This window comes from Pyrgilauda ruficollis, unplaced genomic scaffold (assembly GCF_017590135.1).
Source record: "Pyrgilauda ruficollis isolate IOZ18807 unplaced genomic scaffold, ASM1759013v1 scaffold205, whole genome shotgun sequence".
Lineage (NCBI taxonomy): Eukaryota > Metazoa > Chordata > Aves > Passeriformes > Passeridae > Pyrgilauda > Pyrgilauda ruficollis.
In genome coordinates, this window is record NW_024519763.1 from 223,432 (window position 1) to 246,516 (window position 23,085).

Below are 23,085 nucleotides of genomic sequence, written 5' to 3' on the forward strand. Positions count from 1 at the left end.
TTCTTTGTATCCACACAAGAGCTTTTTGCTGAAAAATAAAAGCACCAGGTGATGGTGAAGATGATATTTTATGCACACAAGCTCCCAGTGCAGGCCAGGCAGAGCACAATCATCTGCAACATTAAGGAGAGGAGCAGCTTTTGGTGTCACGCCAGGAAAAAATTGTCACAATCCACCTCAAAGTGGAAGTGAAGATTTTTAAATTTTTATTTCAGGGTGTCTAAAGTGACAGTTTTGGTGCCCCTGACTGCAGCCTGGGGGAGAAGGGAAGGGTTAAATTCCTGGTGCAGTGGAGCTGGAGATGTCTCTCCTCCAAAATCCGCGTTTGGAGGGGATTAGGAGCGATCAGGAGCCCAGGTAAACCGGGATCAGAGCGGTGGGAGATGAAGGGGGCATCCCACACAGAGGGAAGAGTGCTTTGGGGTGGAAAGGACCCTAAAGATCCTCTCAGTCCTCCCAGCTGGGAATTCGGCATGGTCCCAGCTCACCTGGCTCCAGGGATGGGATAATGGGCTTTAATTTGGCACGGGGCTCGTTACAGCGCGGTTTAATTACAGCGTGTTAACGAGGGATTAATCCCAGCTTCTGCTCCCCTCGGACAGCCACGACCCCGGCGTGGAATCCCGGGTTTATCGGACCTGGAAAGGAGGGGCTGGGAGAGCATCCTGGGCAGGGAAGGGGGGGAAGGAGCCGCTCCAAAGGAAGGAGCTGAGCTCGGGATGGAGCGGGACCCATCCCAAAATCTCCTCCAGGGAAAGGTGAGCTGAGCCAGGACCCGATCCCAACGTCTCCTCCAGGGAAAGGTGAGCTGAGATCGGGATGGAGCAGGATCCTATCCCAAAATCTCCAGGGAAAGGAGAGCTGAGCCAGGACCCGATCCCAACATCTCCTCCAGGGAAAGGTGAGCTGAGCTCTGCTCCCGCAGCCCCAGGAGGGAGCAGGACCCAATCCCAAAATCTCCAGGGAAAGGAGAGCTGAGCCAGGACCCAATCCCAACATCTCCAGGGAAAGGTGAGCTGAGCCAGGACCTGATTCCTACCTCTCCCGGGAAAGGCGAGCTGAGCTCAGCATGGAGCAAGAACTGATCCCAAAATCTCCCCTAGGGAAAGGTGAGCTGATCTCGGCTTCCCGAAACTCTGGGATGGAGCAGGACTGGATCCCAACATCTCCTCCCAGGAAAGATGAGGCGAGCTCGGCTTTCAGCAGCTCAGGGATGGAGCAGGACCCGATCCCAACATCTCCCGGGAAAGGTGAGCTGAGCTCAGGATGGAGCAGGATCTGATCCCAAAATCTCCTCCCGGGAAAGGAGAGATGAAATCCCAACATCTCCCGGGAAAGGTGAGCTGAGCTGGGCTCCCGCAGCCCCAGGATGGAGCAGGACCCGCTCCCGGCTCTCCTCCTCCCGCAGCAGGGCAGGACCTTGGAATTCCGGCTCCAAAGCATCTGGCTCCCTCTTGTGTTGCCGAGCAGGAGGAGGAGGAGGAGGAGGAGGAGGAGGATGGGACAAGCCCCGGCCGGTGGCACCGGCGGGTGTCCCCGTGTCCAGCCCGAGGAGGGATCCAGCAGCAGCTGAGAGCCCAGGGTGACCCCAAAAGGAGCAGCTCCGCACCCCGGGCTCGCAGGGATACCCCAGAGGGAACAGGGAATGGGACGGGCAGCTCCAGCACCATCAGGGATGAGCTGAGAAAATCCCAGCGTGGAGAAATCCCACCTTTCCTGCACCATCCCATGGGGATGCCGTTTGTACATCCCACCCCTGGCATTCCTTCTCCAGGGATTCCAGGAGTATGAAACTAGTCCAGCTGTACAAACACAACAGAACTTTGTTTTTCCTGGATTTTATCCTGGTTTTTTGTCCCCTTTGGTATTCTGGATGGCAGGTGCTTGTCGGATTGAGCCCTTTTCTGACCCAGAGATGGGGCAACTGAGAAGTATTTTATAAACTTTTATTTCATTTTCAGTCTCATGAGAAGGGTGGGACAATACAGATGTTAGAATTCACACCATCACCGTCAGAAGCCAAATATTTCCTAATTACAATGTGCTTCTTGGCCTATCAGCTGCTGCTACACCATGAGAGAATTCTCTACAAACTCATTTTTTTCCCACAGCTGCTGATCCCACTGCTCCCGGGACAAAGGCAGGAGCAGAAAGGACAGGGAAAATCCACCTGGAAACTGCTTTTAATGCAACACCCCAGCACTGGTGCTGCTGCCTGCAGAGGTGGTGTTTTTCCTTAACTGAGTTCCTTGCAGGAGATTTCTTCAAAGGTCATTAATGGGTGTCAGGAGACAAAGGAAAGCTGTGTTAGGAAAGTAGAAAAAGGGATTTATTTTCCAGCAGATGTTCTACAACTCCTACAACTAAGGAAAAATTAAGTACAAGCAGACCAGGTGCTGTCAGTCCTGAATTGTGCAGTCTGACTCGATTTTTCTGGTTTGCTTCAAGTCATAATTAAAATTAATGCTTATTTTGCATCCCCTTGCCCAGGGTGCCTGCTTATCTTCAGGCAGCTGCTGCAGAAATCAGGGAAGACTCCCATCCTCTAATTCAGGTGAAGGTGGCAAAGTACACCCATGGGATTTCTCTGTGCTCCTCATTTAAAAGAGGTGGAAAAGGTCTTTTCACTGCTAACTGCAGCAGGTGAAGGGAAGGAGCCCCAGGGAGTCCTTTGGAATTAAACTGGATGGAAGCCATGGATCCTGGAGCCCTGACCACCCTGGATGTGAGGGAGAAGCCACCTTGGAAGGGTTGAGCAACGCAGAAAGCCTTTCCCAGCCTTTCCTCTCCCAGCATTTCCCAGCATTTTCCAGCATCTCCCAGCATTTCCAAGCTTTTCCCAGCATTTCCAAGCCTTTCCCAGCCTCTCCCAGCCTTTCCAGCCCCCTGGGCAGGGTCACAGCTGCTTTTCTCTCACACAAGGTGTGCACCAGAGCAGGAACGAGGGTTTGTTCCCGGAGCCAAGGGAGATCCCTGCTAATTCCATCTCCTCTCCCCAGCTGGGAGCCACCCCTGGACGGCTGCAGGGACTCACCACCCACCCTCAACTGGTAAATATTCCCATTTTCATCTGGGCTGGATGCTTCCCAGTCCCCAGCATGGCCTGACGAAGGTGTGGGTGTGAAAGCTGCCTCAGATAACGAGACAATTGTTATTAACTCTGTTTATTTTTCTTACCCGTCGTTCCGGGGGTTATTTTTAAATAAAACACACGGTTCTCAAGAGCAGGATATCCCTTCATAGCATCCTCCCAGAGCTGCTTTTTTCAGTTTTTCAGGAGATGTGCCAGCTCCTCTGCAGTTCGTGCGCTTGGAGCAAACGCACGGAGTGTGAGCGCAGCTCGGAGGTGGCAGGGGCAGCTCTGGGGACAAGAAACCTGCAGGGTGGGCTTTTTATTCCTCATGGAAACCCCTCCTTCCTGCAGGAACCTCGCTGCTGCACGATGGGGAGCAGGGGAGGCTTTGTCCTCCCTCCCTGCAGGAGCAGCCCTTTGTGCCAGGGATGCTGCAGCTTCCAGTCAATCCCTGCTGCTGCATCACCTCCCCAGCCCCTCGGGACAGCCAGGACGTGGCTCTGGCCTCCAAACCGGCCAAGATATTCCTGCTGAGGGATGTCCCTCAAATCCTCGCGGTTTTAAGGCATTTAAAGGTGTTTTTAGGGTGTTTTTAATGTGTTTTCCTCACTGACTGTAGCCAGGTGCTGCCAGGAGCCGAGCTCACATTCTGCTGCTATTGCTGCCCTTTTAATTTATTTTTTAAATTTATTTTTCCAGCAGGAGTTGTGCCTCAAATCAAAATGAGGCTTTGTATTTTTACAACTCTTATTTCTCCCCTTCGGGGGAAGGGCAGCGAGTGAGGGCACAAATGTTTTGTTGAGGTCTCCTGAGCAAGTTTTTTATTCAAATTAATGTGCAAACCTGAGAGTCCCGAGTCAGCCAACAGATCCAGGAATAACAGCTGTTCCCCCAGATATTATCCAACACACACAAATATTTTTCAAGTGGAATTTCACAGAGACAGCAGAGCCTTGCTTGCCATAAAAATAACTGTGAGAAAGAGAGCTGGCAAATCCCTGAGCAGCCCTAACACGGGTTTGTTTGGTTGGATTTGCTGGAATATTCATGGCAGTGACCAAATTGGAGGGGTTTTAGCTAAAAATCCATTGTTTTCTGTGGAATCTGCACGGTGAGGGGAGGAATGTGTGTTTCACTGGTTGTGTTTCAGAAACCACCAGCCCTGGATCCATCCCAGGGCCAAAGGTGGGGCATTCCCAGCCAAATCCAAGCTGGAAAAGCAGCCCTGGAGCACAACAACAAATTCTCTGCTCCTCTTTCCCCAGATGCCTCTTTCCAAAGCACTCCACAAACAAAACAGCCGAGGCAAAAAAAGCTCTTTTTGTCTCCAGGATCGACATCCTGGGAATGAGAGCAGCAGGTGGAGAGCCCTGGGAACAATGGGATAATGCTGAAGGGGTGCCAAGGACCTGGGGGCAAAGGGAATGGGAAGAGGAGCTGCTCCAGCTGAGCCAGGATTCAAAAAGAACATTTCATTCTGCCGTGATTTCAAGGTTTTGAGGTGGTGACTGCAGGTCACTGGGTAAGAAGGAGCTGTTTGGCAGAAAAGCAGAGCTGAAGGACACCTGAAGTGCTGCTGCCAGCTGTGCTGAGGCCAAAAGTGACTCAAAAACCACCCTCAGGCAGCAGCGACCAGCCAGGGCTCACACAGACACCAGCGCCACTGGTTTGCCTGTTGAGCAAAGAAATAGGAAATAACAAAGCTCTGAATCAGGAAAAAAAAAATAAATATATATATAGGCTCTTCAATAAAAAGATGAGAAGCTCAACGTGGAAAACAGCACTAATTTCATTAAAGGATTATCCTTCATAGAGGATTTTCTCTTTGACAAGGTTGAAAAACTTCCCATCTCTGCTTGAGCTCTGTGGGGATGACCCCAAACAGCTCCAGGGGGAGTTTTCCAGAGTTTCCCATCCCTGAGCCTCCTGGAGAAGCTGCAGAGCATAGAGGAACTTGGAAAGGATGAAATTAAATATTTAATTATTATTTAAAAAAATTATTATTATTATTATTTTTAAATATCTTTAAATATTGGTCCCCTCTCCCAATTCAGCAAAGCACTTAAGCTCATCAACCTGCTGCTTTGACAGTAATTTTTAAATGAACTTTTAATACATTTTTGATACACAAAGGTGCTTTAACACCTCTCACTGGCTCCACTGCAATGGAGAGTCAGTCATGACAAGAAAATGCCTCGAGCATTTCTTAAGCTTCAGGTTTGGGCTTCCAACCAAAAATCTGGGATTTGGTTAAAATAACACAGACATGATGTTTTGGACAACACTTTTCTTTAATGGCACAAACCCCTAAAATTTCCTTGCACATCAGACAGAAAAGCTGCTCTGGATGTTTTGAGGAATTATTCTAAACACACAGATATCACAAAATAAAAGCTATTTTCTAAATTGGTTTTAAAAAAACCCCATTTGTGCCCTTGTAATGGATATAGAAACAGATTTGCATAAACAGAATCTGACTCCAAAGTCTGAACGCCCCCAAATTTTCCCATCAAATCTCTGGACACACTTTCATGTCTAAATAATGAGCTGTCAAGAGGTGCTGCAGAAGCCTTTACAGCTGGAAAAAGCCCCATTATTGCTCCTATGAAAACAAACTTGCCTGTCTCCTGCAGGGAAGAATTACCAAGGCTTTCTCAAGCCTGTCCATTCCAGGTGCACTTTGCTCTGCCAGGTGTCCCAGCTCTCTTCTCAAGGCCCAGAAAGGGTCCCCACTCCTGGCTGCTGTGGTCACCTCCTCACAGAACCTCTCACAGAACTTCCCTGCAGTGTTTCCTACACGGTTGGCTTAAAAAAAAAATATATATATATCTCTTTTCTCATCATGTAGTCCTTGACAGCAAGCTGGGAGGAGAAGGCACTGGGGTACCAAAAGGAAATGTGGCTGTTTCTGGGCAGAAGAGGTCCCCAAGTTCACAAAAGATGCAAAAATCATTGATTTTTTTTTTTGTTCTGACCTTAATTTGGTATTTGGGAGGGCCAGGCTTGGTCACTCCCCTGTGCAGAGCCGCCAGCCTGTGAGGGGGCCAAAGTGACATCCCAGTGCCACAGAGGGAGACCTGCAGTGCCACAGGGCACAGGCAGAGTCTGGGTGAGAACTCCAAACCGCAGGGACCCTCACTCCCACCTGGAGCACCTCTTCACCTCCTCTGTGAACCCAAAAACATCTGCAGAAGTGCCCACAACGTCGAGGTGGGTGTCATAAGGGATGAGCAGCACTCTGGGGTAGCGGGCTTTCAGCCTCTCACAGAGCTGCCTGTACCTCTGCTTCTCAGCTCTGCTCTGCTCCTTGAAGCCGATCCTTTCCTTCCGTAAAATCTTCTGCAGCTCCACCGAGTAATCTTCTATCATTTTCTTGGCCCTCAATCCCTGCACAGCACCAGCCTTGCTGCCAGCGCTCTCAATGCACACCCTGGTGATGTCACCGTCAGTGACACCAGAAATGACAACATCATTTCCCTGCAAAGGCTTGGGATGAAAGCACTTCATGTAGTGATAGATATCCGTGTCCAGAACCAGCACTTGCTTTTCCCTCTGCGCATCCCGGGTGGAATTCCTCGTCTCCGCAGCACCTCTGTGCTCCTGCAGCTTCCTCCTCGGTCTCTGGTGGGATTTTCCCTCTCTTTTGTCCTCCTCTGAGAGGGATTTTGCCTTCAGCAGGAGGAATTCTCTCAGCACTTGGAGTGCTGGGAAGGATCCTTGCACGGCGATTTGCCCGTCACGCTGCAAAGGCCCAAAACTCAAAGCCGGGCTCTGCTTCCTCATCTCTTCCACCAAATCTTCTAAAACCAAGTGATCCCTGAAAACAGCCATGTTCAGGGTGGACGTGACCCAGAGGAAGGCCTGGAATTGTCAATGGGAGAAGTTAAGGAGTGGCTAATGAGGCATTGAGCATAATTAGATGAATTAGGTGTGGGAAATGGAAAGACAGAAACTTCCACAGACACAGGAGGTTTGATCTGCAGCCTTGGGAGAAGCTTGGATTGATGTAAAAATACAACACACAGACATTAAGCAGAAACATCATAAACTTATGTTTCTACAGTTTTAAGTAAGAAGTAAGAAACACCTTGAGTAACTGAAGTAAGTAAGAAATTATTGATAAGACGTTGAAGAGTTTATAGTGTAGGGGTGTAATTGTATAGAGGAGGCTAAGAGCTGAGAAGTTGTAACAGAAGCATCAGTGTGATACCAACCCACTGGATTCATTGCAGCAGAAGTGGGTAAAGGTGATAGGTTAGAAAAGCAAAATAAACTTTGTGGCAACTGTCCACTGGGTTATAAAGTTATATATTGCCAAGTGACAAAGAACTTGTAACCATTTTTATGGCCGACTGCCAGCTCTCTTAAATCTCACGGCCTCTGAGACTGATGTTTATCTGAGCAATAAATTGTTTTTAGCCCGACTGGGGAACCATCCCTTCAGTTAAAGCAGTGATAATGACATCAGGGAGGAGCTCACGTTGTGGCAGTAGCGGGTCACTGTCAGGGGGTAGGGCCTGGGCAGCCTCTTGTCCTGCAGGAGATGCTGATCCTTCTTCAGAACACGCTCCACAACTGAAAACAAACCCAGATTCACTTGAGAAGGCTGCCCCAGAACAGAGGCTAAACAGAGCTAAAGAAAAAAGCAGGGATTGATTCAAGGCAGTGAAACTCTCACCCCCAGCCTGCTGGAACCCCCCTGTGCCCTCACACATGCACCCACTCCCTACTCTCACCTAATATTTCACCTATTACTCCCAGTTGCTCAGAGACACGAGCCCATCTCCTTGGCACATTAACAGGCAGAGATTTATCCCCCAGAGCCTGCCTACAAAAACAACACCTTACTCACGGCATAAATTTGCTTCTAAAACACAAACATCATGCTTTGCATGGTGAGTGAGTCATCACTTCAACGAGCAGAAACAAAATCCTGAAAATTGGCCTGATTAGCAGAGAGGCTTCAGCCTCCTGAGGACTTTTGAAAGAGATTTGAGTAAGTTAGAGATCAGAGTTTTGAGGTTTTTAGATGCTGTGATTTATTTTTTCTTATTTTTTTATGGCTAAGAAGGGTGAGTTCAGTTTATATTGTTATAGTATAGTAGTACAGTATAGTATTGTTATAGTATAGTTTAGTTTAGTGCAGTATAATTAGTATAGTTATAGTACAGGTAAAAAAGTGATAAGGTTTTTAGTTATAGGATGTTTTAAAGAGTTATTGATTAATAAATATTGTTAATAAAGATATTTATGTTTTTTATTTAATTTTTAAATATTTAGTTTTACAGATTTATGTTACAGTGTAAGTTTTTTCTTGTTAATTACGTTATAGTATTTATAAATGTATAGTATAAATAGATAATATTTATAGTACTTATAGTACTATTGTATTTATGTAATATTTATAAGATAGCTTAAATATATTTATAATATTTCTAGTACAAACAGTACAAATTTATGATATTTATAAAATTAGAGTATTGTAATAAAATATTTATTATTTAATCATTTTTATTTTTAAAAAATTAAATTTTTAATTTTTTAAAATTAATGTGTTTTATTTTTAGAATTTTTAAATTAATGTGGTTTTTATTTTTTAACTTTTAAAATTAACGTGTTTTTAAAATTGATGTGTTTTTAAAGATTAATGTGTTTTATTTTACTTTTATTTTAAATTTAATTAATTTTTTAAAATTAATGTAAAAAATAATTAATGAATGAATGCATTTTCATTTTGAATTATAAATTTATGTTTTTGCTTTTAGTACTTAAGTTCAGAAGCCTTTTTATAAAGTTTCCAATTAAATTTTGTGTTTAACTTACAACTTTACCTTACAACCTTCAAGTCCCAAGACTTTTTTGCATTTCAAATTCTAACAGCCCCCCAGTTCCATAAAATCCCAATTTCAAATCCTTCCGGGCCTAATTCTTCAGGGGCACGGCTGAACTTTTGATACAGCCATTTAAATAAAAATTTTAAAGAAATTTAAACCAACCTTCTGGGTCATCGAAGGTGACGTAGGCGACGCCTCTCCTGCGCGTGGGGTACGCGAGCTGCTCCACGTCCCCGCCGTTGTTCCGGGACGTTTGGAAGTGGATGGTGAGGATGTCAGCCAGGAGCTCATCCTGCAGGAGGCCAGCTGGGACCCCGGCCACCACGACTGTCCTCGTGCCTCCGGCAGCCTGGGCAGAGATGGGAAATTCAGGAGGGACCCCACAATCCCAGCCCTGCAGAGCTTCCCACTCCCTTGGCAATTCTTCCCTTTTTTTTGGGTTTTTTTAACTGGTACACATTGTTCACACCCATATTTCAAGTTTGGAAATGAGGATTTTCAAGCAGCAGTACAAAAAAGTACCCATGAAGAATGCATAATTTCTGAAAAAATTATGAAAAACATCCCTGCTACCATACATTTCTAAATACTCAACTATATATATATATATACATATACATATATACATACACACAAAATGTATATAAGAACACATCATTTCTGAAAAAATTATTAAAACATCCCTGCTACCATCACATTTCTAAATACTAAATTATATATACACACTTATATACACCATACTATATATATACTATACTATATATATACATATATTTGTATATATAGAATATATAAGATGTGTTTTTATATATATATTAATGTATATAAGAATACATAATTTCTGAAAAAATTATTAAAACATCCCTGCTACCATTAAATTTCTAAATACTAAACTATATATATATATTATAGAAATAAAAATTGTTGTTTCCTTGTAGCGAGAGAAGTTCATTTTCAAAACAGATAAAATTCAGGCTTTAGGTGTGAATGGTATGAATGACAAGTCTCCTTTTGTTTTGTTTTGTTTTTTCAATTTCTTCGTTGTTTTAGGATCCTTTGCAATGTGCATTTAGGGGTTAATTAATCCTGCCCCACCAGATCTCAGTGCCTGCCAGGCTGCCTCAGGCACCTGCATTAAAAAATGGTTTTAAATGCCATTTAAACCCTCTCAGCACCTTCTCAAAGCAGGAAAAATGAGCACTAAATTCAAGTTTCTCAGCTGGAAGGTCCCACCGGTAACGTGCCTTCCTCTGATTCTGATATTTAACATCAGAAGAGAAAGAAAAATTGGAACTGCAGTGATGCTCAGCAGGGATTCCCTGCAGAGAGGAAAGGGCAGATTCCCTGTTAAATCCAGGAGCGCCGGGATCTCAGCCATTTAAACCCTCTCAGCATCTGCTTAAAGCAGGAAAAATGAGCACTAAATTCCAGCTTCTCACCGGCAAGGTCCCTCTGCTAACGCGGTTTCCTCGGATTCTGATATTCGGTACCACTGCAAACTGCGGAGCACTGACTGCATTTAACAGTTCACCGACTTTTCGGAAGAAAGGAGATAAATTTGGTTTGTGGGAACGAGCTGCCAGTAACTGCTCTTGAGGTCGGTCACTCCAGCTGAATTCTTTAAACCTTCTCTTAAGTTTTAAACACCTCTTAAGTTGTTTTTCTGGGCCTGGGCTGCCTCAAACACGATCCCAGCTCCACAAGGGTTGCCGAGGGAGCGATGCCTGCCCAAAATCCTGGGGACCACCACGGCTCTGCACACAAACCCAGCGAGAGAGGCTCCATCAAATTCCGAGAGCCTGGAGCTTTTAATTAATGACAGCAGCTAATTATCCCGGCGGCGAGGCCCGTGTGAGAGCCAGTCCATGAGGCGGCACGGAGGGAATACAGACAGGGCGCTTCCAAGATGCAGGCGGGATTTTCTCACGCCTGGCACAGCCGGAGCTCGGCTCAGCTGCCAGACAGCCCTCACACCTTCCCAGCTGGTGTTTGGGAGCAACACTCGGGCCTGCTAGTGGGGTTAGGGGAAAAAAAAAACAAGCCGGGAACACACGGTTTGTGCTGAATCACTCCCCAGACGCGTCTGTGCCGAGCAGCTGCTCCCAGGCGGGGATGGGCGCTGTGGGAGGGAACGGGCCGGGAATGGGGAGGGAGGGAGGGATGGGGCAGCAGCTCTGCTGACAGCGGGTCCTGCTGGGATTTCCTGGCAAATCCCGGAGTGGTTTGGGTGGGGAGGGGCCTTAAAGTTCATCCCAATGCAGCCCTGCCGCGGGCAAAGACGCCTTTCACTGTCCCAGGCTGCTCCAAGCCCCAGTGTCCAGCCTGGCCTTGGGCACTGCCAGGGATCCAGGGGCAGCCCCAGCTGCTCTGGGAATTCCAGCCCAGCCAGCAATTCCCAATCTCCCATCCATCCCTGCCCTCTGGCAGTGGGAGGCATTCCCTGGCTCCTGTCCCTCCATGCCTTGTCCCCAGTTTCTCCTCAGCCTTTTCCAGCGCTTTTCCCGCCGCTCCCCCCGGCCCTGCCCCTGGCGGTGCGCGGCCCCGCTCCCCCCGGCCCCGGCACTTGCCATGGCCGCTGCTCCAACGGGACGGGATCCCACCGGGACGGGCTCGCCGGGACGAGGATCCCACCGGGACAAGGATACCGGGAAGGGATCTCACCGGGAAAGGCCCGGAGTGAGCGGGCCCGGCGGGGAAACGAAAGCGAAAGCGGCGGGGCCGCCCCTGCGGCCGCCCCCAGCCCAGCGGGGACAGAGCGCGGCACGGCCCGCCCTTCCCGGCTGGAACTGCGGGGCGGGAACGGGCACCGGGATGTGCAGGGACACGTGGGAACAGGGACACGCACAGGGACACATACACGGACAGGGACACACAGGGAGAAGGGCTTGCATGGAGAGGGGACAGACACGGACAGGGACACACATGGAGAGGGACATGTGTGGACTGGGACGTGCGTGGAGAGGGATGCACATGGAGAGGGACATGAAGGGACATGGACAAGGACACGCATGGAGAGGGACACAAGGGAGCAGGACGGGAGTGGAGAGGGACAGGGACACACAAAATCACACGCAGGGACACACGTGGAGAAGGACAGGAGTGGAGAGGGACAGGCAGGGACTGGGACACACATGGAGAAGGACACACGTGGAATGGGACGTGCATGGAGAGAGATACACATGGAGAGGGACATGCACTGACAGGGAACATTTCCAGGGGCACCCACAGCTGCTCTGGGCACCCTGTGCCAGGGCCTGCCCACCCTGCCAGGCAGGAATTCCTTCCCACTGTCCCACATGGCCAGGGACACCCCCTGGCACCCCAAAGGCTGTGCTTGCACAGCTCCCGTGGCCCCAAACAGCCCCGTGTTTGGCTGGACAGCAATGTCGGGGTGAAAGCTGCAGCTGGGAAATGTCCCTGTGTGTAATTTGGGAATAAAAACCTCCCAGCCCCGGAGAAAGTCACCCCAGCGGGGAGGAAAAAAGGATATTGACATTTATAGATACATCACTGACACTTTATTCTTATTTTTCATCATTAAAACCAGTCTCCAGCCTTTCAAGCACCACTGCTGCTTTAAAATTTAACAGGGTAATCATCACAAGCCATAATTCGTCAGGGACAAACAAAGGCAAGACATTTACAGACATTGTCTTTAAAATGTAAAAATATGATTTGTTTTCTGGGCTTTAAAACCTGCAGCTTCTCACTACTACTCCTGAGTCACACCTTATGAGAATTTTAAGCTTTTTCCTTTTTAATGATTTACTTCTCAATATTTATCAGTGAGATAAAATTCAGGGCAGTTTTTACCTTTCTCAGGATTTTCCCCCTCTCTTTTTAGGGTGTCTGGTGTTACCAAGTTTTTGAGAGTGCAAAAGTGCACAATTTCTGTAAATTCTTCAGCACTACTTTGTTTGAAATTATTATTTTACAGTGGTCAGGTAATCAATCCCTGCCTTTGCATGCCCTAAACAGTGAGAGGTGCTACAGTCACATGTATCTCACTTGACAGCAAATTCAAAATAAACTCTAGTGTTTTCAGCCTTTTAATTTTCCATATTCAACTTTTATCCATGGCCAATTAACAGTCTGTCTGGAATAATGATCCCTGAGGTATTCCCTCTCCTTTCCCTGCACATCAAGATGTCAAATACCCCAAAAATTAATTATTTCTAATGTCAGGCTCATGTTGGTTTGGAGTTAAGACTGTTAGGGCCAAACCATTTCAGACTCCAAGGGTGGGAAAAGTGCAAAGTCAGAGGAGGATTTGTTTTACAAGGATGACAAGCAGAAAAGGAAAAACATTCCTCCTTGGAAAACCACTCTCCAAGCCCTCCCAGCCCCAGCCTGGGATCACCAGATCTCTCAGGGCTGTTCAGCAGCACTGCTACCAAACCAGGGACAGCATCAGCTCAATCCTTGGCTGAAATAATTTAAAATAACCAAAATCATGAACAAAAACTAGGAAAATTGAATTGCAGGAACAAATACTACAATCAAAAATAAAGCAGGCTACGAACTGCTCGACAGCTAAAGGCAGCAAATGCCAGGGCATTTCTTAAGTGCCATTTCTTGGTTTGGCAGCCCCCATTTTCTATTTTAATTCTATCACTAATTTGATAAGGGGCTTTTGTGAGATTACAAGATTCTTTCAGGTGTTTGAGTTCTGGTGGCACTCAGCAACCTCAGCAGGACTGGAGTTGTGTCAGAGCCACATTCTGAAGCTCTGGCACTCAACAAAGCAGGACTGGGAGGAGGCTTGGATTGGGATTAAGTATGGCTTTTGTATCCAGAATGTAAGAAATAATCCACTCAGCCCACCCTGGAGTATCTAAAAATCTGCAAGGTATAAAATATGCAAAGTTGCAGAAAATCTGAGATGTTTCAGGGGCTGCTGAAGGCTCGGTCTGTGCCTTTAATCTGCAACACAGGCAGGGAGTTTTGCTGACTTCCTGTGCAAAGCCAGTGCCATGAGACAAATCAGAAAGGCAGGGATTCCTTTTCTAGAGTATCAATTTCAGACCATTAAAGCACAATATCTACTTAAATCCCTGAGGAACAAAACCTCAGAACTTCATGAGTCCCCTGTGATTTCTGAGGTGGCATTCCCAGTATCCTCCTCAAAGCAAACATAGGCTGCTCCTCTGGAGAGGTATTTGATTCCCTCAATCTCCCCCCCACCATTGCTTGGCTTTTGGAAGTGAATTTCAATCATGTCCTGCACACTTTCTTCATCCTCTTCCACCTCTGGGATTCCTTTCAGCAGAATGGTTTTCTTGGAAACCCTGCAGTGTGGCTGGGGAGGAAAGAACAAACCTGGATTATACAGCAGCTGTGCACTCAAAGGAACTGGGAGAGATGGGAATTGAATTCCTCACTCAGCTGTGGCTGGGATCTCGGATGAGCTTTAGATAGTGGAAATTTCTCTGGAAAGAGCAGGAATTCGGGATCCACACTACAATGAAGGGTCTGGAGGGACTTTGGAGGAGCAGCTGAGGGCACTTGGTTTGCTGGAGGAGAGTGAGGGGAGACTCATCCCAGTCTGGAGCTTCCTCCTGAGGGACAGCACTGAGCTCTGCCCTCTGGGAACAGAGGAAAAACAGCTGGAGCTGGGTCAGGGCAGATTCAGGTTGGATTTCAGGGAAAGTTTCTCTTCCCAGAGGGTGCTGGCACTGCCCAGGCTCCCCAGGGAATGGGCACATTCCCAAGGCTGCCAGAGCTCCAGGAGGGTTTGGACACTGCTCCCAGGGATGCTCAGGGTGGGATTTTAGGGTGTCTGTGCATGGCCAGGAGCTGGATCCATGATCCTGTGGGTCCCTCCCAGCTCAGGAGATTCTGTGGTTCCATGATTCTGAGCCCACACCTTAACTGGTGTGTCCTGCACTCCTTAATGCAGCCACACTCTGGATTTGGGGCTCTCTGATGGCTCCTGACAGCACCACCCCATAAAATCCCTGCCAGGACATGCCCCATACCAGCTGTGTGTCCTGCACACTGCAGCCCATGCCTTAATTACAAAGGCCTAATTATAGGCACAGTTCTGACCTGATCACCATTACTCCAAAAGCAGCAGACAGCTGGAGGCAGAGTGTGATGAGGCAGCTCTGTGTGCCAGAGTCACAATTTGGGCTGAATGGAGGAGTGAAATCAAGGAATGGATGAGCAAATGTTGCATTTGTTGGGACTCTGGGATCCTGGCAGAGCTTTGTGCTTATCCTCCTTCCCAAAGAGCCCAGCACAGCCACGTGGGGAGTGCTGCGATAATTCCATCAAGGAAAGACAAGCACACCCTTTAAAAATAAATTGCAGCTTCAACGTGAGCTCAACAGCCTATTTCACACCCACACTGGTGTGAAGTTCACACAAAAGGAGTTAAAACTCTGCCCAGCCTCCTATTTCCCACTTATCTGTTCTATCAGCCTGGAGTAGATTCTTTTACCTGAAACTTCCTCAAGTGGAAATCAAAATGTGGGGAGACAGAAATGTTGAACCACCTTTCCTCTGCACAGAAAGGGTATTTAGTACATCCCACAAAGTTGTAGCTTGCTGTAAGAGAATAAGAAAAAAAAAAAACCAAACAGTTAATTATTTAATATAATTTAACCAGTATTTTATAAACATGTCAAAGACCAGGCTCATCTTTGTGGATGCAGAAACTAATGTAGGATGGCACACTGGTAGATTCTTCAAAAATCTGCAAAAAGTTTATTTGGCACTTCCAAAACAAAAAGCAAAATCACGAAACGCCCACAAAGCTCTGAAATAAACCTAAAGCAGCTGCTCCAGGTGGATGTGGCTCCACTGATCATGGAATTCCATCCAGCTGGGCAATAGGAATGCCTGTCCAACTGCATTGTCCTGCAGCAGGAGCTAAAGTCAAACATCTTCCCGATTTGCTGATTGCAGTATGAGTGTCTGGCAATGCAAAGGAAAAAAACAGTGCTTTTTGGAAAAGTTGTGAAAGAAAGCTCACGAACTGTGAGCAGGTTGTGTTTGCTCCAAAAGGATGTGATGAAAAACTGCTTTATTTCATGGATCTCTGAGGGATCCACGAGCTCCCTGTGGGAAGAGTTTGCAACACTCAGAGGTGACCTCAGAATGGAACCCAGGATGGACAACTGGGCCTGAATTTGGGTAAGAAAATATTCCAGGCTCTACCTCCAGGTTTGAGGAATGTGATGACAGCTGTCCCAGACCCCTTGTTGTAGGTCACATTTTCTATTTCTCCTCCTCCTTCTGCCTGCTCAGTTTTGTAGAAATGCAGCTCAAGTTTGTCTCTCATCCAATCTTCAGGAATGGAAAGCTCAGGTATGTCTGAAACGTTGATCTTCCTTCCAGAGACAGTGACATGGAGCTAAAAATATCAAATTTTTGTGCACTTTGTGACTGAAAACACTGAAAAAAAAAGAACCTAAAGCTTTTAAAGAGCTCAGATTTTGAGAGTTGCGTATTTCAGTTGTTTACCTCAAACTGGAACCCCATGTCAAGTTCAAAAGGCTTCACTGTCACATTTGCTGTTCTGTTGTCCAGGTTCACACAGTGCTTGCTCATCTTTGTCAGCCTCTGGGCAACTGAAGGAAATCAGATATGAAAAGCTTTGTTTAATCATTGTAAACCCCAAAATATTCCCCAGCCTCTTAAAAAAATCTCCTTTTGCATCAGTAAAGGAGAAATTAATTATCATTAGGCAACCAGATCCCAAGCATCCATGTCTACTTCCATAAAATCTCTGTGATTTTATGTAGGCCAAGTAATATAATAACAAAATACTATATCACTGTTAATAATTACAAACAATATTTTAAAGTAATATCCAATAAACACAGTAAATATATTATTAATGATACATATTAAAATAGATTTTGAGTGGGACTACTACAACTTTTAAGCTGTCAAAAGTTGTTCTTATTGTATAAAATACGAACACACGATTTTTCCCGTTCCATTCAAAATACCCTTGCGGGAAAACCACACCACTACCAGGTGAAATACATCAGAGACATTAATTTTGTAATTAAAATACACATCCTACCTTCTTCATCTTCAAAAGTCAGCAGTGCCTGGTTCTGGTTGAGTCTGAAGGGGGTTTTTGTGGCTGCCCCAAAGACACAGTGGGCGTCCATATCCCTATCTGCCCCATCATCCTTCATCTCCTCCAGGTGAGTGAACTTCAATTTCATTTCTGCCACCTTCTTTTTAATCTCCAACTTTAGAATCAACACAAGAAAAATAAAACTTGAAAATTACCAATGCTATGAATATTTCTGATTCCACTGCCTTCCATTTAATCAACGTCTGCTTGTTTTCATCCTCTCACACTTTCAGTACCTCTTGGATTTACTTCCATATCCTCTGCCTGCTTCAAACTGGCTTGCCAGGAAAAACAAGAAACTTTCAGGTTTATTTCATATTGAAATCAGTAGAGGTTCTAATGCTGAACAAGTGGCCCCAGCAGCCTTTAAGAGGGACAGATTCAGTGGGGAGGCTCAGGATTCCCAGAGCAGCTGTGGCTGCCCCTGGATCCCTGGGAATGTCCCAGGCCAGCTTGGACAGGGCTTGGAGCAGCCTGGGACAGTGGGAGGTGTCCCTGGGGTTGGAATGGGATGGGATTTAAGGTCCCCTCCAGCCCAAACCAATCTCTAAAAATAAAAATCTGCCCTCCTAAAAGACCAATTTCCAAATATTCCACCTCCTTTACCAGATTATCCTGGGAACTGTGTTCTTCCAGGTCTTCTTTGAGCTTTTCAATCTCCTTCTTCAGCTCCGTGTTTTCTTGCTTTAGCAGCAAGAGTTCCTGCTATAGGCCAAGAAGATGAAATGCAAAATTAAATAAAGACAGAAATATATTTCAGCACCATCTGGGCAGTTTCTGCCATGCTGCTGCTCTTCCCTCTTCATGTCCTTCTCCTTCCTCCTGTCTGCTCCATAATTCCTCCAGAACAAGGAATCCTGCTTGGACACAAAGCTGTGTAAGCACATCCAGGATTTCCTGGACAGGGAATGTGAGAGGATGAGAAGGAAACAGAGCAGATGTTGTCAGCTCCAGCCAGCCACCAACACAAGGTGGCTCCTGGGAAGTCAGCAACCACTGCAGACACTTGGAGCACTTCCCATCAGCTGAAGGCCAAAGCCACTACCTTCCTGGGTACAAATCAAAACTTTTGTGATTAAAGAACCAAAATCAGCTTTCAGAAAATCTCCCCTAACCTGAGTGTGTTTAAGCTATTAATTATATTGTAATAGCTTGAAGCTGTATTTTCTCATCAGTGATTCACAAAGCTCACTGGAAGAACATCCTTGGCAGCCTGTGGAACCTTCTGCTGCTCCTGCACATGGAATATTGAGGGATGAACCAAGGGATCTGGAACCAAGCAGTTCTAGAAGGAAAAACCAGCTTCAGCCAGGCCCTGGCTCTTGCCCAGCTCACTGGCACTTAAGAAATTGTTGTGTTGTGCTTTCATATGCCATGTAATGATAAGTTGTACTTTAGGTTTTGGATGCTGATCCTTCGGGTGCTGTGATCTCTCACAGAACAGGGAGCTGGCAAAGCAGTGGAATCACCCCACTGGGCTTCATCCCCTTCACCCAGACCTGAAACTCATCTGCAGGGGAGAACCTTGGAAGATGAAAGTTGGTTTTGTCAGGTTTCATCCCAAAACAGACTAATTTTTTATTGCACTGTCTCTTTGCCTGCCAGTGAAAAACTGAAGTGCAGCAAAAAACGTGTGGAACATTCCAGCAGTACAGCTGCACACTGGCAAAGCCACTGAAACTGGGAATGTTGCTCCCATTTTCCTAGCCCACAGCTCCTTCCTGAGCCTGCAAACACCAGCAGTCCCCTCCATACCTCAGAGCTGGTGATTCTGTCCTGACGCTGCTTCTCCTGCTCCTTCAGATCTGCCAGCTCCTTCTCTGCTCTGTCACACTCTGTATCAGCTCTTACTTTGGAGGAAAAAAGGTCAGCTTTTGCCTTTTCAATATCTTCAACTCTTATCTGAAGTGCAAAAAGAAGAAGATTTTAAAATTTTTTACAGGTTTATTTCTAGAGGAACAAACAACCTTGAGTAAGCTCCTTGTACTTATTAATTTTTAACACTTTGGGTAAATATTCAACTTTACAAGAGTGGGATCAACACAAGCACAAAGCACTGGAGAACAGAACAAATTAAAGATGTTATAAATGTGGGGGATTTGATGTGATTTTAGAACGATGCACCAATCTTTATCTTTTAGCAAATTTCCATGATTCCATGTGCTTTACAGAACTTGCCTTCCACAGCCTCAGCTCTTCCTTAAGTTTTTCCATTTCTTCCAGGGATGTCCCAAGTGGATCAGGGGATACCATACTCTGCAGAGAGAAGAGGAACACATTGGTTTTCTCCTCTGTTGGCCAACAACTGAGACACCCCAAACAATTCTAAAACAATCTTTAAGAAATTAAAAAGTTTAACCAAAAACATTTAAAACATCATTCACTTAGGACAAATTGTTGAATTATTTTAATGACTAGACAGGACAAAAATCTATGAAATTGTGATTTGCTGGCCAGCCATTATTATTTGCTAATTATCCCACTGCTAAAATGCACAGGTTAATATTTAGCTAAATAATAAACCAAGTTGTCTCCATGTTCTTCCACACAGAACTAAGCCCCTCAAATCCACAAATGTTTGGCTCTGTGCTTTCCCAGCAGCTCCTCCAGGAGGAGGTGTCAATAAAAAAAATAAAAGTGAAAATGGGATTTTGATCTTCCAGGCTGGGGGAGATTGGACAAAAAAAGGTAATATCAAGGAATGTGATAAAAGAACCATTTCAGAATTGAAATTCAGGGCACAAGTTCACAAGGACAGGGAAGCTACAAAGCCCAAAGACAGAGAAAATCTCTGTTCTGTTTTGTTTCTATGGTTGCAGTATTCTGCAGGAAAAAAAAAATCCAGAAAGATCTGCTGAAATATTCCCTCCCTTTTTGCTCAAGATTACATAAAGCTTGAATGGGAATCATGAAATTCAGGCATGAAAAAGGTCTAAATTAGATGACCTTGTCAGTTCTCTTGGTAATGCTGGGTATTTCCTAAAAATAATAAAATAGAAAGTATTTCTTCCAGTTTCAAATTAAGCAAGAGGGAAATACCCATCTGTGTCTTAGTTACAATGGGAAAAATATTCCTTTACTCTAGGGACTGAGTGCAGGAAATAAAAGGGATGCACGTGCCAACAGCTGGAAGACAATAAGAAAAAGGATTTTTTACTAAAAAAAATGGTTTCACTCAACAGTTTCCATCCTGAAAGAAGGAAAAAAAAACCCAAAAAAACAAGAAAATACAAAAAATGCCAGGGAAAGTCCCATCCAAACCACTTGTGCACTGCTGGAGCTGAATCCCAGGAAAAGGGAAACTCCCCTAAAATCCTCCACAAAGACAGATGAGCAAGAGAGGCAGGATAGAAAGTTCTGGATGCAGAATCTTGGGAATGGGATTCTCCCTATGGAAACAGGAGGTGGAAATGGGGAATGTCCCAAGTATTAAAGGGTGGAAGAAGGTGAGACAAACAGAAGCAGTGGGAGCACAAACCTTCAGTCAGAGATACAAAAGTCAAATTTCACTCGCAGGCAGCACATCAGGGAATACTTACAAAACCATTGTCATGTAGAGATAATGGGGGTCTTGTAGCATCCATGGAAACCTGAGGAAACAGGAAAAAAAATTACAACATTGTATGTATTGTTTGGGGTTTTTTTTATGCAACAAAGTATGAGGAATAGCAGAAGCTGTGTTGAGCTGGAAGAATTTTTAAACAGAAATGTATCATTCCATATGCAAAAGTGACAGATATTGGGATATCTGAAGCCTCCTTCCTTACAAGGAAATAAAAGCCAGAGACAGATGTGAGGAATTCTGCAGTGCACAACTCAACTTTGCTGTTCTGGTAGTTCTGTATTTACCTTTATGTGCTGTTATACACATGGGAACAGCCTGTGTGTTCTGTGCTTGAGAGCCTGGAGAAAAGGGGACCTCAGTGAGGCCTGAGGGGGCTCCAGGAGAGCTGGAGAGGGACTGGGGACAAGGGATGGAGGGACAGGACACAGGGAATGGCTCCCACTGGGAAAGAGATTTGGATGGGATATTGGGAAGGGATTCCTGCTGGGAGGGTGGCGAGGAGCTGGAATGGATTTCCAGAGAAGCTGTGGCTGCCCCTGGATCCCTGGAAGTGTCCCAGGCCAGGCTGGAGCAGCCTGGGACAGTGGAAGGTGTCCCTGCCATGGCAGGCGTGGGGATGGATGAGTTTTAATGTCCCTTCCGACCCAAACCATTCTCGGATTCTACAAATCCTGCTTAGCACAAATGGAAACCCTTTCACACAGCAGATAATTTAACATTTGGAATCCATCGCCACAGCTTTTTGTGGACACAGACGAAAAGGAATTTGGGGAAGCTCCCAGGCCACTGACCAGGAGGAGATGCCAAGGTGCAGAGGCTCCTAAGCCAATCTGTGGCTGCCAGGGCAAGGTTTGATCCTCTAAGGTTTAAGCTGGATACTCCACAGGATACTTCTTGAAATCCCAGCAGGAGCAGCCCAAATTCCCGACCCATCCGGGCAGTTCTGACCCTCTCACCTGGGAATCCTCACCTTGATGCTGAGCCGACACCGCCTTCACTCAGAGGCTTGAAACTGAGGTTCAGGATCCCGGAACCCCTCTCTGGTTTGGATCGAGCAGCTAAAATTCACAGACTTCTGTACAGTTTCCTGGGGGGAAAAAAGGAAAGTGAAAGCATAAATGAACAATAGCTCCCCTTGGTTTATCCGCCACTCCTCCAAGGGACCCGAGGGCTCCCTCACCGCTCAGCTCCCGGCGGGCACGGCCGGGACGGGCTGGGAGCACGGCCGGGACGGGCTGGGGACACGGCCGGGGCTCCCGCAGCTGCCGGCGGCTCCTCAGACACCTCCGGGGCCGTCCCGGGGCCGCCTTTCGCTTTCGCTTCCCGGCCCGGGGAAGGAGGAGCCGGGGCCCGGCCGGCCCCCTCACACCCCGGGGAGCCGCGGGGGTACTGGGGTGTCTGTGGCTGTGTCCGTGTGGGCTGAGGGAGGAGCTGCTGCCCCGGCCGCCCCTCGGCCGAGCCCTGATGAGGACGACGGGCACAAATGTGGAGAAAACGGGGAAATCCTGGGAAGAGGTGGGGAAAGGGCGCTGGGGCAGCGCCCTCAGGGCGGCCATCCCCTCAGGGCGGGCGTGAGGGCGGCCATCGCCTCACGGCGGAGCCGCTGCTCGCCCGTCCCGGCTGCGCTCGGCTGTGGAATCAAATTACACAAACTTAGCCGGCTCTGCTGAGTTTGTTTGTGTATTTATTTGCCTGTAATTCTCTGGGATTACGTGGTGTTTTATAAATAATATGGTTTACTTCTGTGGCGAAAAAGCATCCCGGACAGAAGGAGCCCTTGCGGATGGAGAAGCCGCGTTCCAAGAAATTAACGTATAGAAGAGTTCTGGAGAACCGAGTGTCAGCTTGTCACCGAAATGTGACCTCGAAAGAGGTTTCTTGGAAAATAAACTCACTTGGATTCCAGTGGTGATCATTTTGAGGAAGAGAAAGCACTGGGTTTTCATCTAAGGGAGGCTGGAGAGGGGCTTTGAATAAGGGCTGGAGGGACAGGAGCCAGGGAATGGCTCCCACTGCCAGAGGGCAGGGATGGGTGGGAGATTGGGAACTGGGAATTCCTGGCTGGGCTGGAATTCCCAGAGCAGCTGGGGCTGCCCCTGGATCCCTGGAATTGTCCAAGGCCAGGCTTGGAGCAGCCTGGGACAGTGGGAGGTGTCCCTGTCCATGGCAGAGATGGAATGGGATCTTTAAGTCCCTTCCAATCCAACCTATTCCATGATTCCACACAGATAACTAAAGGAAGGAGTCCATACCCTAGACTAAGAAGAAAAATGAAGTATATTACTTTCAGGCTTCCTTTCAAACTAAGCTGACAGATCTTATAGCGTTCCCCTCAAAATTGCAAACAGACCTACATTCATTGGCCAAAGGATTTTGTCTGGGTTGCAGTCAAACAGTGCTGACTGTTCACTGAAATTAATCCTCAAAAATTCAAAATATGCCAAATAGTTGGGGCAAGTGTAAAGGCTGACTTTGTCACTTTGCAGATGCCGACTCTACTTTTGGAGAAAAAGCAGCC

At 46.6% G+C, this 23,085-nt stretch overlaps 2 protein-coding genes across 5 annotated transcripts; both read right to left on the bottom strand.

The window, feature by feature from the left end:
• Window positions 1-5,345: 5,345 nt before the first annotated feature.
• Window positions 5,346-11,665, bottom strand: RBM43 (RNA binding motif protein 43). Its single transcript, XM_041467319.1, has 4 exons — window positions 11,475-11,665; window positions 9,070-9,256; window positions 7,554-7,648; window positions 5,346-6,934 (listed from the first exon to the last, which is right to left on the bottom strand). Exons 1-4 carry the CDS (start codon window positions 11,475-11,477, stop codon window positions 6,209-6,211), a joined length of 1,011 nt encoding a protein of 336 aa, XP_041323253.1. The 5' UTR covers window positions 11,478-11,665; the 3' UTR covers window positions 5,346-6,208.
• Window positions 11,666-12,410: 745 nt separating this feature from the next.
• Window positions 12,411-21,884, bottom strand: NMI (N-myc and STAT interactor). Of its 4 annotated transcripts, none has more exons than XM_041467312.1 (11): window positions 21,748-21,884; window positions 21,538-21,642; window positions 20,542-20,592; window positions 19,181-19,258; window positions 18,758-18,904; window positions 17,609-17,707; window positions 16,943-17,117; window positions 16,375-16,481; window positions 16,069-16,264; window positions 15,350-15,456; window positions 12,411-14,206 (listed from the first exon to the last, which is right to left on the bottom strand). In XM_041467312.1, the coding sequence occupies exons 3-11, from the start codon at window positions 20,584-20,586 to the stop codon at window positions 13,985-13,987; spliced, it is 1,176 nt and encodes a 391-aa protein (XP_041323246.1). In that variant the 5' UTR covers window positions 20,587-20,592; window positions 21,538-21,642; window positions 21,748-21,884; the 3' UTR covers window positions 12,411-13,984. The 4 variants fall into 4 exon arrangements, with proteins under 4 accessions (XP_041323246.1, XP_041323245.1, XP_041323248.1 ...); XM_041467311.1 differs by having other exon boundaries at window positions 21,538-21,654; window positions 21,748-21,862; XM_041467314.1 differs by having other exon boundaries at window positions 17,609-17,704; window positions 21,538-21,654; window positions 21,748-21,853.
• Window positions 21,885-23,085: the final 1,201 nt, after the last annotated feature.

Bases quoted from the DNA above. Each gene is read 5' to 3' on its own strand.
- RBM43 (XM_041467319.1), bottom strand. The intron at 7,649-9,069 runs GTTGGTTTAAAT...GTTTGTTTTCAG, and splicing joins CACCTTCGATGACCCAGAAG to TTGTGGAGCGTGTTCTGAAG. The intron at 6,935-7,553 runs GTGAGCTCCTCC...TGACAATTCCAG, and splicing joins TGACCCGCTACTGCCACAAC to GCCTTCCTCTGGGTCACGTC.
- NMI (XM_041467312.1), bottom strand. From the start codon at position 20,586: ATGGATGCTACAAGACCCCCATTATCTCTACATGACAATGGTTTT. The intron at 16,265-16,374 runs GTAAACAACTGA...TGATATTTTTAG, and splicing joins ACATGGGGTTCCAGTTTGAG to CTCCATGTCACTGTCTCTGG. The intron at 15,457-16,068 runs GTAGAGCCTGGA...ATTCTCTTACAG, and splicing joins CACATTCCTCAAACCTGGAG to CAAGCTACAACTTTGTGGGA.